Source organism: Neltuma alba, unplaced genomic scaffold, assembly GCF_004799145.2.
Source record: "Neltuma alba isolate B1F8T4 unplaced genomic scaffold, ASM479914v2 tig00008199_pilon, whole genome shotgun sequence".
NCBI classification, from domain to species: domain Eukaryota; kingdom Viridiplantae; phylum Streptophyta; class Magnoliopsida; order Fabales; family Fabaceae; genus Neltuma; species Neltuma alba.
Window position 1 is genome coordinate 20,843 of NW_021634967.1, and position 15,421 is coordinate 36,263.

At 37.7% G+C, this 15,421-nt stretch overlaps 1 protein-coding gene and 2 pseudogenes across 1 annotated transcript; 1 reads left to right on the forward strand and 2 right to left on the reverse strand.

Annotated features, from left to right (window-relative positions):
• Positions 1 to 345: 345 nt before the first annotated feature.
• Positions 346 to 1,198, reverse strand: LOC114753829 (17.3 kDa class I heat shock protein-like). Its single transcript, XM_028942546.1, has one exon. It carries the CDS (start codon positions 1,128 to 1,130, stop codon positions 663 to 665), a length of 468 nt encoding a protein of 155 aa, XP_028798379.1. The 5' UTR covers positions 1,131 to 1,198; the 3' UTR covers positions 346 to 662.
• A 1,603-nt stretch (positions 1,199 to 2,801) lies between these two features.
• Positions 2,802 to 5,460, reverse strand: LOC114753830 (MACPF domain-containing protein NSL1-like; annotated as a pseudogene).
• Positions 5,461 to 14,530: 9,070 nt separating this feature from the next.
• Positions 14,531 to 15,301, forward strand: LOC114753831 (ethylene-responsive transcription factor 4-like; annotated as a pseudogene).
• Positions 15,302 to 15,421: the final 120 nt, after the last annotated feature.

Here is a 15,421-nt window from a genome sequence, read left to right on the forward strand (position 1 = left end):
CGGGCAAGGGTCCTGCCCTGCCCAGCCCTGCCCATGTGCAGCCCTACCTGACAGGCCGCCTGGCCTGTTTCCACCCCTACCTCCGACGTTAAATATTAAAGTTAATTAAAGATTTAATTTGTTAAAAACACCCTAGAGACTTAATTTATTTTTAATAATAAAATTTCAATTTGTTTTATTTTTTACATTTATTTATTTTTTTAACCTGCTCCTTCCTTCAAAGTTGTCATTCTTTAAGGAAAAAAAAACCTCAAAATATACTTTTAAAATTTCAGGAATGATGACCACAACCTGTCTGTCAATTATTATTAAAAATGTAAAACAAAAACAAAAAAACAATGCCCATTTATGAAAATTCAATTTAGCAAACTCCCTTCACATGATATTACGACAACCAAGCACAATTACAACGACAAAATAAGCCTGTACTTTATTCACAAACTAAACTTCCCAAAAGCCAAATATCAAGTTTACAAGACGCCATCATACTATCGCACGGAATCGTCTTCCGTTGTTTCACTCCCATTCCAAAGGTCCTAACTCCCAGAAACACGCTGCTTCACAAAACAAATGCCCTTTTTCACTTTATAAGTTCAAACTCCCACCCAACCCAACACACTTTCGACTATAAAACAGAGAGAAAGCAGAGAATGGCATTCTTTTTAAGAAATCTGGATAGCTTTAACATCAGGCTTCTTAACCTCTGCCTTTGGAACAGTCACAGTGAGGACACCGTTCTCCATGGAAGCCTTCACCTGATCCATCTTAGCATTCTCCGGCAGCCTGAACCTCCTCATGAATTTGCCGCTGCTGCGCTCCACGCGGTGCCATGTGTCGTTCTTGTCTTCTTTCTCCACGTTCCTCTCTCCGCTTATCTGAAGCACCCTGTCATCTTCCACCTCAACTTTCACCTCATCCTTCTTCAGCCCCGGAAGATCCGCCTTGAACACATGCGCCTCTGGCGTCTCCCTCCAATCCACCCGTGTGCTCACAAATGCAGAATTATCTCCAGAAGTGGTTGAGAGAGAAGAAGGGAACGGTAAATCCCTAAAAGGATCCCAAACGTCCAGAGAGAAGGGATCGAAGATGTTGCTCCTTCGGCCTCCAAAGAAACTGGGAATCAGCGACATTTTCGAATTTCCAGAAACACAACGAAGATGAAATATTGCAAGTAAGGTAAATGTTTTGCAAATGCTTTCGGTTGTGTTCTTCCTTGATGCCAAAAGGAAGGGACAGGGTGGGTATTTAAACTGATGGGAGGAGCCATCTAGCCCTTGCGGGTGAAGTTGTGGGAATTCGAGAATGTTTGGGAATGTTCAAGGCCAGCGTCCACCGACCTCGAAGGAAGTGTCCAGAATCCACATTAGTGCGTGGGCTCTAAGGCCCAAATATTTGGATTCGGCCCATGTCAGCCTTCCTTCAATAATCAATACTTGATGATTCATTTTGCATTTAACAATTGCTTTGACGTTGGATCAGTACTAACTGAATATCTCCCGGTGTTGGGTCCAAAATTGCTTTGACTTGCTTTTTAATATTTAATAACAACTAATGTTAATAATATGCAGGTTTATATTTGTATAATTAATCATTCATAATATATAAATCCTTTTAATTACGAATATTTTTAATTTTATACATTTTCCTCTATTCAAGGGGGAATAATGTTTAATAGGGTTCTTAATCAAAGGTACAGGTCTTTTCACATTTGATGAGATAAAAAATAAACTCTTCAATTTTGGTATAATTTTCTCCCATAAATCTGATTGAACGAAGACTGTGACCACTTTTGTTGACAGTAATCAGATCATTTCACACTCAACCTATCAAATTTAATATCCTACGGCATGAGATTTGAAGCTTCTTGATTTAAAAATTCAAGTCATGATAAACGAAAACCAACAAACAAATGGAATGAAGGAATGGTATAAAAAAGACGATAATCATGTTCCGGAGAGAAAACAAAATGAAGATATTAAAGACAATTAAACTAATTCTTAAAGGGATCAAATAATTTAGGCTTTGAAAGAAAGGGGGGGCACATGCATAGCAATTAAACAAAGAAAGTCAAAAGCCACATGTATTTGTAGACAAACAGTAAGATATAGTTAAAATAATGGATATAAAACTCCGGTTTGAACAATGAATTCAGCAACAAGAAAATTTCTCAAAAGGCATTTCCTAAAAATATTAGGTAAAAGTATATTTTTAATTCAGTTTGCTTTTTTATTTGCCACATCCAAAATAGATAATCCCCAATGTAGCAAAATCATTATCAAAAAAAATAGACGTCCATCTTTATTGCTCAGTGGAGGAAAGAAAGATAAATAAGAAAAATGGAGTTAATAATAATCAAAGACTGACATTTTGTAAATAAAAACAAAAAAAAAAACCCTTACTTGATGAGAAGAGAATAACACATTCCATTTGCATCACAGAAAAAAAAAGAAAAAAGAATAACACATTCCATTTGCAATCCATGAGCAAACTAGTCAGCGAAGACTTGAGATTTAGACCTGGATTAAAACAAACTGAACACACATTCCATTCAACTTTTTTAGATGCCTCGCTATCTGTCTTGTTTATAATACATTAATACTCGTATTAAGGACGCAAAGTCAATGATCACCATCCTTAGGTTGCCTCTCGTGAGAGAACCACTTCGAGCTACCTATGCTGTAGCTGGCCCTGCGCTACAAAGATGATGAAAAAAGAATTTGAATGAATAATATTTACAATTATCAAACAACTCATACTATAATATCGTCATCAACTCAACACTACATTCTGAAATGTCACTCCTTTTTCCCAACATCATCATTTTCCTAGTCCTTCATGTTCATGAATGGCAGAGATTCCTCTGACATTATAGTCAGCAACGAAAACTTGGCCTTCACTGAGATTCTGCTATCCTCCACGCAGAGCTTTGCTCCGGTGACCACCCAATACCCCGGTACATCCTCCGGGCCCCTCACCATCTCTTTCGTGTCCACATAGTTCAGCATCTTCTGAGCCCTCGTCGGCACCGGCGGTCCATCTTCATACACGGCCGAGTTATATTCACCTTTGTTGACTTCTCCGGCGTGTTCTGCAACAACTCCTTGCTCAACCTCGTGCTCATCAACGCTGAGAAAAACCCCGATTTTCGAGACATTGTTGAAGCTCCGGCCCACTCTGATCGGCGAATTCTGGCCGATGCTACAGAGGAGTACCCAAGTCTGAGGAAGAGAACCTTCTTCATACCTACGAGCTTTACCTCGAACCATGCCCTAGTGACTATACCGATGGACTCATCAAGTCGGGAGGGGTTGTACTCAACTGGTGCTACACATACGTGAGAGAACATGTTCCATTTCACAGGTTCATAGTACCCTTTGTCCACGGATTCATCTGTAGGATTATAGCTATGGTCGTACGAGATGTCGAGGATGCTGGGAATCTCTGAAAGATGCTGAAGATGGATGGCTAGGTGGTCGTTTTTTCTACCTTCTAAGTACAAGCGAATACCAGTTACAGGCCTATTTCCAGTGTCAACCTGCAAAATTGTAAATAGCTAATTAATGGATGACCTCACAGAAATTTCCGTGTTTTGTAATTTCATCACTCTAACTTAATTACCTTGGCAGTATTAACAAAAAGCTTGGGTCCCATGAGAGTGAACTGAAGTGATGGAGACATGTTCCTTCTCTGTATATGACCAAATCCGAGAGGCAGATCACCATACATGGGAGCCCATAACCGAGGCAACTGGAATTCCAGAAACTGATGAAGCTCTTCAATTGGAGGTTTATCTGCAAAATTCACGCATTGTTTATAGGATCATCCCAAAGCATTGTTTATAGACCAAAACGTATCATCACAGAGGGATTAGTCAACTCACATCTAAGGTATAAGTTCACCGCATGACTCAGAAAAATACTGCCTGGAACAGAACTGCTTAGCAGGGAAGTAATAGGTACAAATGACATCGATATCACATCAGGAGACTGTGATATGGTTGAGAGCCACTCGTTGAAAGATTGGCCAGCATCAATTCCTCCCTTTCGAACGGTAATGCTTTGAATCTCCTGTACAAATTATAGGAATTTGTTAAGTCAAGTCCTATCCAAATCTGTCACATGCAAGTTGATCAGATATTGCTCAGTTAATGAAATTTGAGAGAGATACTAACATCGTTCTTGGAATGGCTTTTCACAATTGGTCTGCCACTAAAAGGGAAAGATTTGCGAAACCCCCACGACTTAGCATGATCGTCCTGCATAAAGGGAAAAAGAAAAGGGAACATTTAGCAAAATTGCAAGATGCGGTGTCCCCTTTATTAGAAATTAAGCAGTATGATGAATCTGCACCTTGAGTTTTCCTGATATTTCGGCGGCATTGACATTGAAAGTTTGGTTTGAATTACCAGAAAACCTCTCGTCAGCTAATTGCTTTAACAATTTCTGCACGTCGTTGGGCTCAAGATCTGACTTTTTGGACTGCTTGATATGAATCACATCCTTACCACCCATCTTCACCCCAACAACAACATGAGTCCCATAATTGGCAATAAACCTGAAGAATCACCAAAACAGTTCAGTGCTCATCCAAAATTAAGAATCCAAAAAACATCACCACAACATCACGAAGAAGATTGGCGGGGAAGACAAAAAACCAAGTCAACACCAAGAACAAAGAGGCTTACTCAGCAAGGGCAGAGGGGTTCCACGAAGAAGGCACTTCTCTTATCAATTCTTCTGAAAGAGTAATATTGGATCTGCTTAACTCAATGTTATACAATGTTATGAACCAACCATCTAAAGCCAGGCTTTTTGTGGAAGCCGCATCCTTTGGCCAGCCATTTTTCATGTCAAACATCTGATTGAATTGTCCAGATGGAACCTTTCCCGATAAGCCCAGCTCTTTATTGAATAGCTCCGACATCTGCAATATCACAAATTCACTTAATTCTACGATATCTCATCTAATCTTCCAGATAATGCTTCTTGATTTTATTCTCAATCTCTCAAAGACAGCGACCCCATGACATGATCAACAGTACTAATAACTGTTTCAAATTATCCAAATAAAGAGAACTAAGTGCTGCTAAGAGGGAGCTACAGCTAAACCACTTAACCGGACATAATCATTAGCAAGAGACGAAAAAAGTTAACAATCACCGGATTAAACTTCAGCACGTCGGATTGAAACCTAGTGCGCTCTCCTTTGTCGCACCTGATGGAAGCTGACACGTTAGGGACGACAATCCCACCTGGGAAAACGAGGTCCCTTGTCTGATTCGAATCGAACGTTATCAAACTAGAGCCAGAAGGACCCTTCATGCAAGCCGAAAATCGTATTCCTTTGCATAGATCAAAACCGAGACCAATGACGGAGACGGCTTTTTCCGCCGTCAAGTGAGGCTCTAATCCGGCATTATTACTAGCGAAACCCATTGTTAGTTCTTAGCTTAGGCGTCGCTCTATTGAGGTTTCTGGATTTGCAGCGACAGAAATAAAAAGGAGGAGGAGAAGATGACCCCATTGGGGAAGTCTACGCTGTTTGGAATTCCACGGTTGGAGGTTCAAAGGTCTACGCGGGGAGTTTTTTTCTCTCAAAAAGAAAATAGATAAATAAATAAATTTATTTTACATTGTTGCTTTTGCCGGAGTGAAAGTGACTGAGAATTGTTTTATAAAGGTTGGGCCTTTGAAGAAGATGAGAGACGAGAGCTGAGACAGCTGGAGTGAAGACACAGAGGTACAGGGAGGCGGCGGTTCCGAGGAGCGTTTTGTCCACGTGGCAAAATGGCGTTTGACGAAGACAAACACAGTGGAGCATAGACTGGGAGAACAAGTCATAACTACCGTGCTGACTGTTGACTCGGAAAACGGTTAATGCGAAAGAATCCGTGTGGCACAGTAGTGTGAAGTGTGAACGTAATTTCCCTCCATCCTTTCTAGCTCTGTCGTACCACCCTTTTTATGAAACTGCGACTTCATTTCATAAAATTGTTTTTTATTTTTTTGCCAACCATATGCAAGAAAAACACGAGCAGGACAATCAAGGCGAAGCAATAGTTTAGTTACGAAGGTGTCTTTATTATTATTATAATTATATTCTTCTTCTTTTAGGCCATATTTATTGATTAGTAATATCACGATCAATGGGGTGTTTGAAATTCCCATTCAATATAAGAAATTATTGGGCCACAGACCTAAAGAATTTGAAATTACTCTATTTATGGCAGATTAAAAAGCGGGTGCTATTCTGCCATCTAAAAACTTCTCGTTGATATACACTAAAGGATGAAATAATTAGCGCAAGCATTATCAAAACAGTATAATTAATAGGTTAAACTAGACACTTTCACATGCATTGAACGAAATTTTAGATGAGTACTCCTAGTTTTTATTTATTACTATTTCTAGTTCAAAATACAAGTTAGTACATTATAAGCTAGATTTTACATCTAAAACTGAAAGTAGTAAGAATTACTTAACTGGTTTAAATATATTAAAGAAGTTGAATAAATTAGTTAATTATGATTTTTTTTCAAAATATTTTGTATAACATTGAATTATATACCGATTAATAACTTGAATAAACTAATTTAAAATATATATATATAAAGATAAAAGACAAAAGAGATTCCTATCTTATATTTAGGATTAAATTCTATACATTTACTGACTCTTATATTAAGAATTAAGGTAGTTGTAATTATAATTTATGAATTAGATGTAAATATTTCAACAATGCCCGGTCGAATCCGCGTTCTCACAAGTCATAAAACGATAAATCATACGGGAGACTCTCGTTTGGACAATTACTATTGAGGGGGAAAAAAAGGCAAATACCAGGAGACTTGGTCTTCTCCTATTTTGTCCAAACTTCTCTGCACCCGTCGTGACAAAAGGTGCCGGAAATTTTGGATTATTATGATTTAAAACCGCGTGGAATATATAATTCGGCAAAAATTGTTTCATAGCAAAGTGACCAAAAAAAAAAACTCCTTTTTTGCTTTTGGTACCAGGATTATGTTGGGTAAGCTTTCCTATTTTATAATCAGACTTCGACTTGCCTTCATTTGACTTTAATCAATGATTACGTGAAGGCCTTTTATTTAGGACGAAACTTGACGTCTCAGAAATTTGATTCCTGCACATAGGAACACCACGTTATGAGAAAAATCAAATTGTTGACTTCGAGGCGCTTGCCATTGTACCCTGGAAAATTACAAAGGATTTACGATGAAGCTACATGGGTTTTTTTCACTCACAATGCAAAATTAACTGCCCAAATGCTACATGGTGAGATTTCTCCAAATGTTATAGCGAAAGTTGTGGAGAGTAGCAAATGTGCTCCCTCGCATTGAGAAGATTATGTATTTACTATTCTGGATTTTTAACACAAAATTTAATTTAATATTCAATTTGATTTTAAATATAAGATTTCAATCTAATTTGTCTTTCATATTTATTCTTTTTTTTTAAGGTAGTTTTTGGAGTAGTTGCACTTGCATATGTTAAAAATTTCATCAAATGATGGTTCCAACTAATATATATGATTGGTAATGGTATTATAGGAAAGACATAACATATTTATTACAAATAACTAATTTAATTAATTTATTTAATTTACTTAAATTAATTAAATAACTCTCGTATTAAGGACCGATGGTAGTATTTGGAATGGCAGTAAGATCCTTGAAAAGCAGCTTTTGTAATTGTGATTTATAAAATATAAAATAAATTTTTTATGAAAATTTTGTTTCAACTTACGTAAATATATTTGTAAGTGTTTTTATTTTAAACAACCCCAAATAAGCATTGTGTGTTGATGAAATAAACTTTTAACACTGCCTCTGTTCCTAAATATAAGAGTTGATTTATAATATATATTATATTTTACACTATAAACTAGCTCACATATTTGGGATTGGAAGCAGTGGGTATTTTATCTTCACTGCTTTTAAATTTTAAGCGCGAATTGCCCTAAAGGAAATTCAACAAAAATGGTCTAAAACATCGCCAGAACAAATGGTATTTGAACTGGTCTCTCAAGGCCTGCTTCGTGTCAGTTTTCTAGGCCGTAAACGGGCTTCTTGGGTTTTGTAACCACAAATGGACTTTAATAGTCCACTAGAGTGTTGGGCTTCTTGTCACCAAAAAGGAGTGTTGGGCTTCCACCCCCCAAAAAAAGGGCCTTCGTATCCCGTATTAGGACCCTCCGTAGAGCCTAAAACCACTTCTGCTGCTGGGGAGTACCACTTTGTTGTGGTTCCAGTCACAGCGTTTAGGGAGGCATCTTAGCTCCTGGGTATCTAGGTAAATTCCTGAGGGTAATTGACGGCTCGTCCCTGCCCAGCATTGGTATGACCTAGGAGGAAGGGAGATTTCACCCTGCCCTTGGATCGTGGATGAACCCAACCCCTTTCCAAAAATTTTGTACCAAAAAAAAAAAACTCCTATGGCTTATAGGATGCCGATTTAATTAGTTTAGCTTGTAGCAGTGCTATGATTAATATTTAGCCCGTATTAATTACGTGTTTCGCTCTCTTGTGATATAAGTTACTCTAAAAGATGCGTACTTCTTGTTCAGTTTTTAAAACTAGTGCAAAACTGCAAATGTTGCTTAACTTTGTATTGACATGCTTGACAATGTAACGCGCACAGGTCCAAAACTAGTGCGACTTTATATTTAACTAATGAATATATATTTAAAAATACTTTCACTATTCATTTGTACAAGAAACAACTACTATTACCTACCACTTATTTCTAAGATGCATTTAGAAGATTTCTTATGCTTTTTTTATTAATTTTTCATTTCGCCTATTTAATTACTTATTTTAATGGCAATGTAGTTATTATCACACCGCCCTTTAAGATTTTTCTCCATCATATATTTTCTCTCTTTTACGGTTATTTTTATTTTAGTAATTTTTTATTTTTTTTCTCATGCTTTCGTCCCATAAACAAAGATATGTAAAAAAAAATTACAATTTTTATATATTTATTATTTTTAATAAATTTTAACTGACTTTTTATCAATATTTTTTGGTCAAATATTCTTATAAAATGGAATGGAGAGTGTATTTCTAAATGAAATGAGAGAAATGTTACTCAGAATATATGGAGTATGATAACGTATACATTTTATAACAGGTATTTTTTTCTGGCCAGTGATTATTGCGAAAAAAATAAATTAAAAATGCGGAGTAATGCATATGGTCCATGACTCCATGGAGGGTTAACATCTAATACATAAATCCGGTCTCCAGGTCCATTTTACCACATAAAAATGAACGCACTTGATAGATATTTATAATATTTTTTTTTTTGGTATTTATTTTTAGTCACTATTTTAACAAAGGGCATTACAATGTTTTGTGCCCATTTTCTTTTTAATCTTCTTTCCTCCCCCATTATGTCGATGTACCAAACAAGGAACAAGATTCTGTTTTTTTGGGTTCCAAATCCAAAGTAGACTTTGCAATTACACAATAATTATGTTTTTGGTAGACAGAGATTTTCCATTACAGATAATAAAAATATTCATTAATGTTCATTCGCTCGCGGGTCTCCGCTATTCATTTCTGATTCGTTATCTGCCCACTAATTACTTATCATTCATGCTGCTGATTTTTTTCCCCTTTGAATGTGCGTTACAAATATTTTTTAACTATTGATTCCGTCAGAAAAAAATTAATATCCTTGATTTGAAGGAGATATTTTCAGTCTAATTCAATGACAAGAAAAGATGGGAATAACTGTACGAAAAAAAGAAAAGAAGAGAAAAGGTAGGGTGGAAATAAACATTTTTTATATCCGTGGCTGGAATTATTAATTTTGCTCCTTTTTTCCTTATCTGGATTGCGTGAAGAAGTTGGGATCGGAATATTTAAATTCTTAACTTTTTTTATTGAGTGAATCGTAAGTTGTCCCGGTAACAAACCCATAATTAATAAAAATGTTGATATACAAACCCATAACTAATTAAAAAAAAAAGTTAGATATAAACAAACCATCTCAATTAAATTAATTATATAAACCCATAATGAGGGGTGAATGGCATTAGCAGTCAGGTCCTGCCTTGAAATTTCTAGTAACCATATAATACTATTGTGCTTTATTACAATCTTTCTTATTTTAATATTTCGCTCAACAATTACAATCGGCAGTACTTCATAAGGAGAATCAGCTTATAGAATTATTTAATCCGTTTTTGTCCCAGAACAAAAATTAACCGCGACACTTAAGATGGTTTTGTAGAAAAGAACGAGACGGGCTTCTAATTTTCATATATTTCCCCGGCTCCTTAATGCTCTATATGTATATTTAAATAAAGAGGCTGTATCATATTTATTATAATTTATTTATTTATTTCATACATTTAAGATAATTAAGCAGTTATTTATATTAATAAGTTTTGAAAAAACATACTACATCTGTTTTTAAATATAAGAACTGAGATCGAGTTTGTCTAGTTTAAAAATCTTATATTCAAAATAGAAAGCAGCATACATTTGCTGGTGGCATCTCAATATTAAAATAAAAGTGGTATTTGTTTAATAGGGTGCCGAGTGTGGCACGCGCTAATAAAGTCCACAGCAAAGTAAACAATATTCTTCCACAAAAATTAGTCAACACGTTAGTGTGGCTGCTCCCTATGTGCATCACATGCGTTTTTTAACTACACGCAAGAGCTTGCCAAGCAAACAGTCTTGTTTCATACGTGTGCGCGCGCGTAATTTTATAATTATAACTAGTTTATTGTATATTCACACGTGTTCGATATCGTACTTCTGTCATGACTTCCAAACGGACGGTCCCGGTTGCTCTGCTCGACACGTACTGAACCGGCTAAAATCACGTACGGATATATTGGGTCAACGACGTCAATGCTAGCATTCGAGAACGCGGATTTTGATCTGTGGAGCCCAACACCTGCGTCCCCTGGGACCGCACAAATTTTTTCCAAATCCGCGGCTCCGTGAAGTCATCGGGCCACTGCGGCGGTGCCCCACCGCTTTTATCCTGAGGCCTTGCGCAGATGATCCCTCTTCCATGAACACTTCCGTCAAAAGTTGCGTTTCTCTCTTCCTCAGTGCAGCCTTCAAGTTCAAAGGCTCCAACGAACGCAGTCGCCCCCTCGCTCGTCAGTCTGGCTATTTCCTTCTTTTCTTACTAAACGTGCTCAAATTTTAAAGTCCACCGTGACGCCCCCATGGACCCGCGTAGTAAATACGTCTAATCTTTAATATAAGAGTTAGTTTTAATTATAAATATAGAATCTTAATTTACTCTATCTCTCATATTTATTTATTTTTTTAAGATAGTCCACGTGATAATTACATATGTTAAAAAATCTATCAAATAATAGTTTTAACTAATATGCATTATAAGTAAAAGTATTTTAGGGAGGACATCATATATTTATTACAAATAACTAATTTAATAAATGTTCTTAATATACTTAAATTAGTTGACTAGTTCTTAACTAATAACCAAAGGTAGTAGTAGTATTATATTTAAATAAATTGTATATTTAACTCACATGCCCACACAACAAATACCGGCAAAATCCAATCTAATAAAAGAGATTAGTCTCTAGTAATAAATATCAACATGCATCTAGTGCAAATTGTTTTTAACAAGAGAATATTTGTGTTTGTGGAAAATAATACCGATGTAACAAACAAGATCTGTAAAGAATATTACTTATAGAAATTTCAGGTGAAAAAAATATAAATTATAATATATTTTTAAGCTGCAATGAACTCGGATTGAAGTGATTATAAATTTAACCCTGACACAAACACATTAAAAATAAGTGAATATTAGTTGGTGGTGACGTGCTGTGAGTAGTGGGAACTCGGTAAACTCGGCGAGTTGACTCGTGAGTTTGACAAGGAAGTGTGAACAAGGGCCTTAAAACAGAGACCTATTAATGTGGAGGGTTGTCTATTTCATACGCAGAAGCTAATTAACTATATGAATGCGATTTCGTCTCCGTGTACCTAACTTGGATTGGAAGCGTGCAGTGTCACAGTGGGGAGAGCAAAGAAGAAAAGAACTTGTTTCCAACCGCAACTGGCATCCAGGGAAGGCTGACTATTCTCGTTTCAAAATATATAACATTGGACTGACTACTCTGAGGTTCCGTTTGACATGAGAAAAACAAAGAAAGAAACAAAAAATTTAATAAGCTTAATTTAAAAAATTAAAGAAGTGGTATTAAATATTTTTAACTAATTCTGATCACTCTTTTGTCTTGCATTTTCTCTCTATTAAAATTCTATAGCCCTGCTTTTTTAATTTTTTAGATTGAATTCATTAAAATTGTTCTTCCGTCCCAATTTCCTCGCACCAGACATGAGCAGAATGGGAAATGTTTATTATTCAACCCCCAACATTTCCAGCGGTAAGTGAAAACAGCAATTTTGAACGGCTGCTCTAGAACCTAACTAAATCACGCCAGTCGTACATAGTTAAATTCAATTCAACATATTCAATGGACTAGATTTTAATGTGATGTCATACACACAAACACACACACACCGCACTTCCGATTCTTAGCATGACATCTATTCTGGATGGCTATCTCTTAAAATAAAATGAATTATAACTCCTGTGAATGGGGAAAATTTGTTTTCGGAGAGTTATATCCAATAAATTCTCACACAACTCAAAACTGATGACTAATTAATGTTTTGATATTTTACAGTGGTATAAATAATACACGCGCATAGTACAATCCTTCATTTTATCATTTATTTTGGCGGTATTCAATCCTCTTGCATATTTGTTTTCATCAATCATGCCTTTATACAGGCGAATCGTTTACGTGACTGACGTGTTTCCATTTTCAATTTATATTTTCTGGTCACTATCGCATCATTTGATTCATTTGTGCTGCTCAGATACAGTATAGAAATGTTTCGGTGGAAGTAAAAAACATTAATTGCAATTAAGGAAAAAAAAGAATGATATTATAAAAACAAAATTATGAAAGAGAAAATTTTGCTCAACAGTAGAAGTGAATAATCGATTTGATATGCTGTGATCTGTATTACTCCTCCGGTTCTAATTATAAGACCCTTACATGTTTAGGATCGGAGAAGTAATATTTATTAAATTTCGAGTAAATTATACCTGGTTTCTTTGTCACTTTAAAAAATTTTCAATTTGAAGACACAAATTGCTTGTTGTCTTCGTCTCTATAGTAAGAACAATAAACATATGTGACTTACATGAATTCTTTATGGAGTTTATATCAACCACATATTTATGAATTAATATGTATAAATGGACGCCAAGTGTACAGTGAAATGTTTATTTTTTTTATTGTTGATTTTATTCTGTAAGAGTGTCCCTCACTCGAAGGATAAAAGACTAATTCATCCGGTTGTGGAATTCACAGCCCGCCGTTTTGATAACAGATTTTCAATGTGTTCAAACTCTTTCAACCAGAAAAAATCTTCATACATTTCAAATGCATAACTTCGCATTGGAGTGACTGCAGGGGAACAACGGGACAAACATTAAAAGGAGGACGCATCACAGCGTCTGGGTTGGATTTACAGTCCACTGGAAATGGAAAGTTTCACAGCATTGGATCATTACTTCCATTCTGGGCGTGGAATTCACAAATTCTTCATTACATACTCCTTTTTTTATATCACATCATACTATTTGTAAGATACCTATAAGAAATATATAAACCTTTAATCATTTTTTTAAAAATATTTAACTAATTTTTAAATCTCTGTATGTTATACGGAGGAACGGAGGAAATATATGTGAATATGATTTTTAAAAGGAAAGATATCTAGATCCAAATGAGGCGCAGCCGAAGTAGGCGAGATGGAGCGAAGGAGCGACCCTCGCCCCACAGGAACTTTGTTTATTATTTTTAATATTTTTTTTTTTTTGGGGGCGCAAACTGTAGGCATGATTATAGGATGAAGGTGAGGGGGAAGGAGGCGTGGGCGCGTAGGCAAATGGAATAGTTAACTGAATCCAATAATGAAAGTCAAGTAAAGGGCGCAGGCATAAAATAGAGACAGAGAAAGGAGGAGACCGAGTAAAACAAACATCATGGTTTTTCACGTGTCAGACGGAGAACGCAAAACCACCGAATTCCTATGCCGCGACCTCCTTCCTGCTTCCCCCTGACGCGTGTCCTCTCCCCTTCTTTTGTCTTTTTTCCGCCCCCCACAGAGCGCGAGCGCTTCCTCTGCCGCCTCCTCTTTCTCTCTCTTTTAAAAATCGCTAAAGGCCCGGTGGGAGCCGTTGGATCTCACACACACACCGTTTTGTTTGTCTGCTCTCTAGCCAACCCCCGTGCCACGTAATTCGGAGACTGCCATAGTAAATTGCCCCCACGCACTCTAGCACAGCCACCCTATCATCCCCTACCCCCCCAGTCAAATCCCTCTCTGACTCTAACCTTTCTCTCCCCCCTCTCTACCCCGCATTGCCCATTTTACCCTTCTTCTCCATCTATAAAGCCCACACCTGCTTCATTGCTTCCTCCCCACTCCTCTCTTGCCGCTCACCCATACCTGAATCCGACCAATCTCTGTCGAGTGCTTCACGTCGCCTTCACTCATGGCGCCCAGGGAGAAGCCCGCCGCGGTTAAATCCAACTTTCACGGCGGCCTCAAGGAGGTGCATTTTAGGGGTGTTAGGAAGAGGCCCTGGGGAAGATACGCCGCTGAAATTAGAGATCCCAGCAAAAAGAGCCGTGTTTGGCTTGGCACCTTTGATACCGCGGAAGAGGCTGCCCGGGCCTACGACGCCGCCGCACGGGAATTCCGTGGAGCCAAGGCTAAGACCAACTTCCCTTTCCTCTCCGAGCATGCCAGCCAACAGACTAGTCCGGCTCAGAGCAGCACGGTCGAGTCTTCCAGCCGTGACCGTGAGCCGGATCGCGAGATGGATTCCTCACCGCTGGACCTCAACTTGTCCTCCCAAGCCGGGGGATCCGTCACCAGCTCCGTGCGCTTCCCTTTCCAGCAGCAGTTTCCTCTGCCGGCGTCGGTATTTCCCGGCACGATTCCGCCGGTGAATCAGGCGTTTTACCTCGATGCGGTAATACGCGCGAGCTTGGCTGCGGGTCAGCCTTCCGTGGCATCGTTTTCGATGGGCGTCGCTCCGGTGGAGTGCAGAGCGATTCCGATTCCTCCACGGTGATCGATCTCAACGTCCGCGATGACGAAAAGGCTCCTCGGAAGGAGTTGGATCTCGATCTCAACAAACCCCCTCCGCAAGAAATGGCGTGAAATTATCATCTCCGAGCCCACCCATACTGTTTTAACTTCGAGATTATAGATATCTCTTTAGTTTATGGTAACAGAAAGGCAGTATTAGTGTCCGTACGGACACGATGAAGAAAAGTAGAACAGATCAGGAAGAAAGGAGCACGATGTGAA

Bases quoted from the DNA above. Each gene is read 5' to 3' on its own strand.
- LOC114753829 (XM_028942546.1), bottom strand. From the start codon at position 1,130: ATGTCGCTGATTCCCAGTTTCTTTGGAGGCCGAAGGAGCAACATCTTC.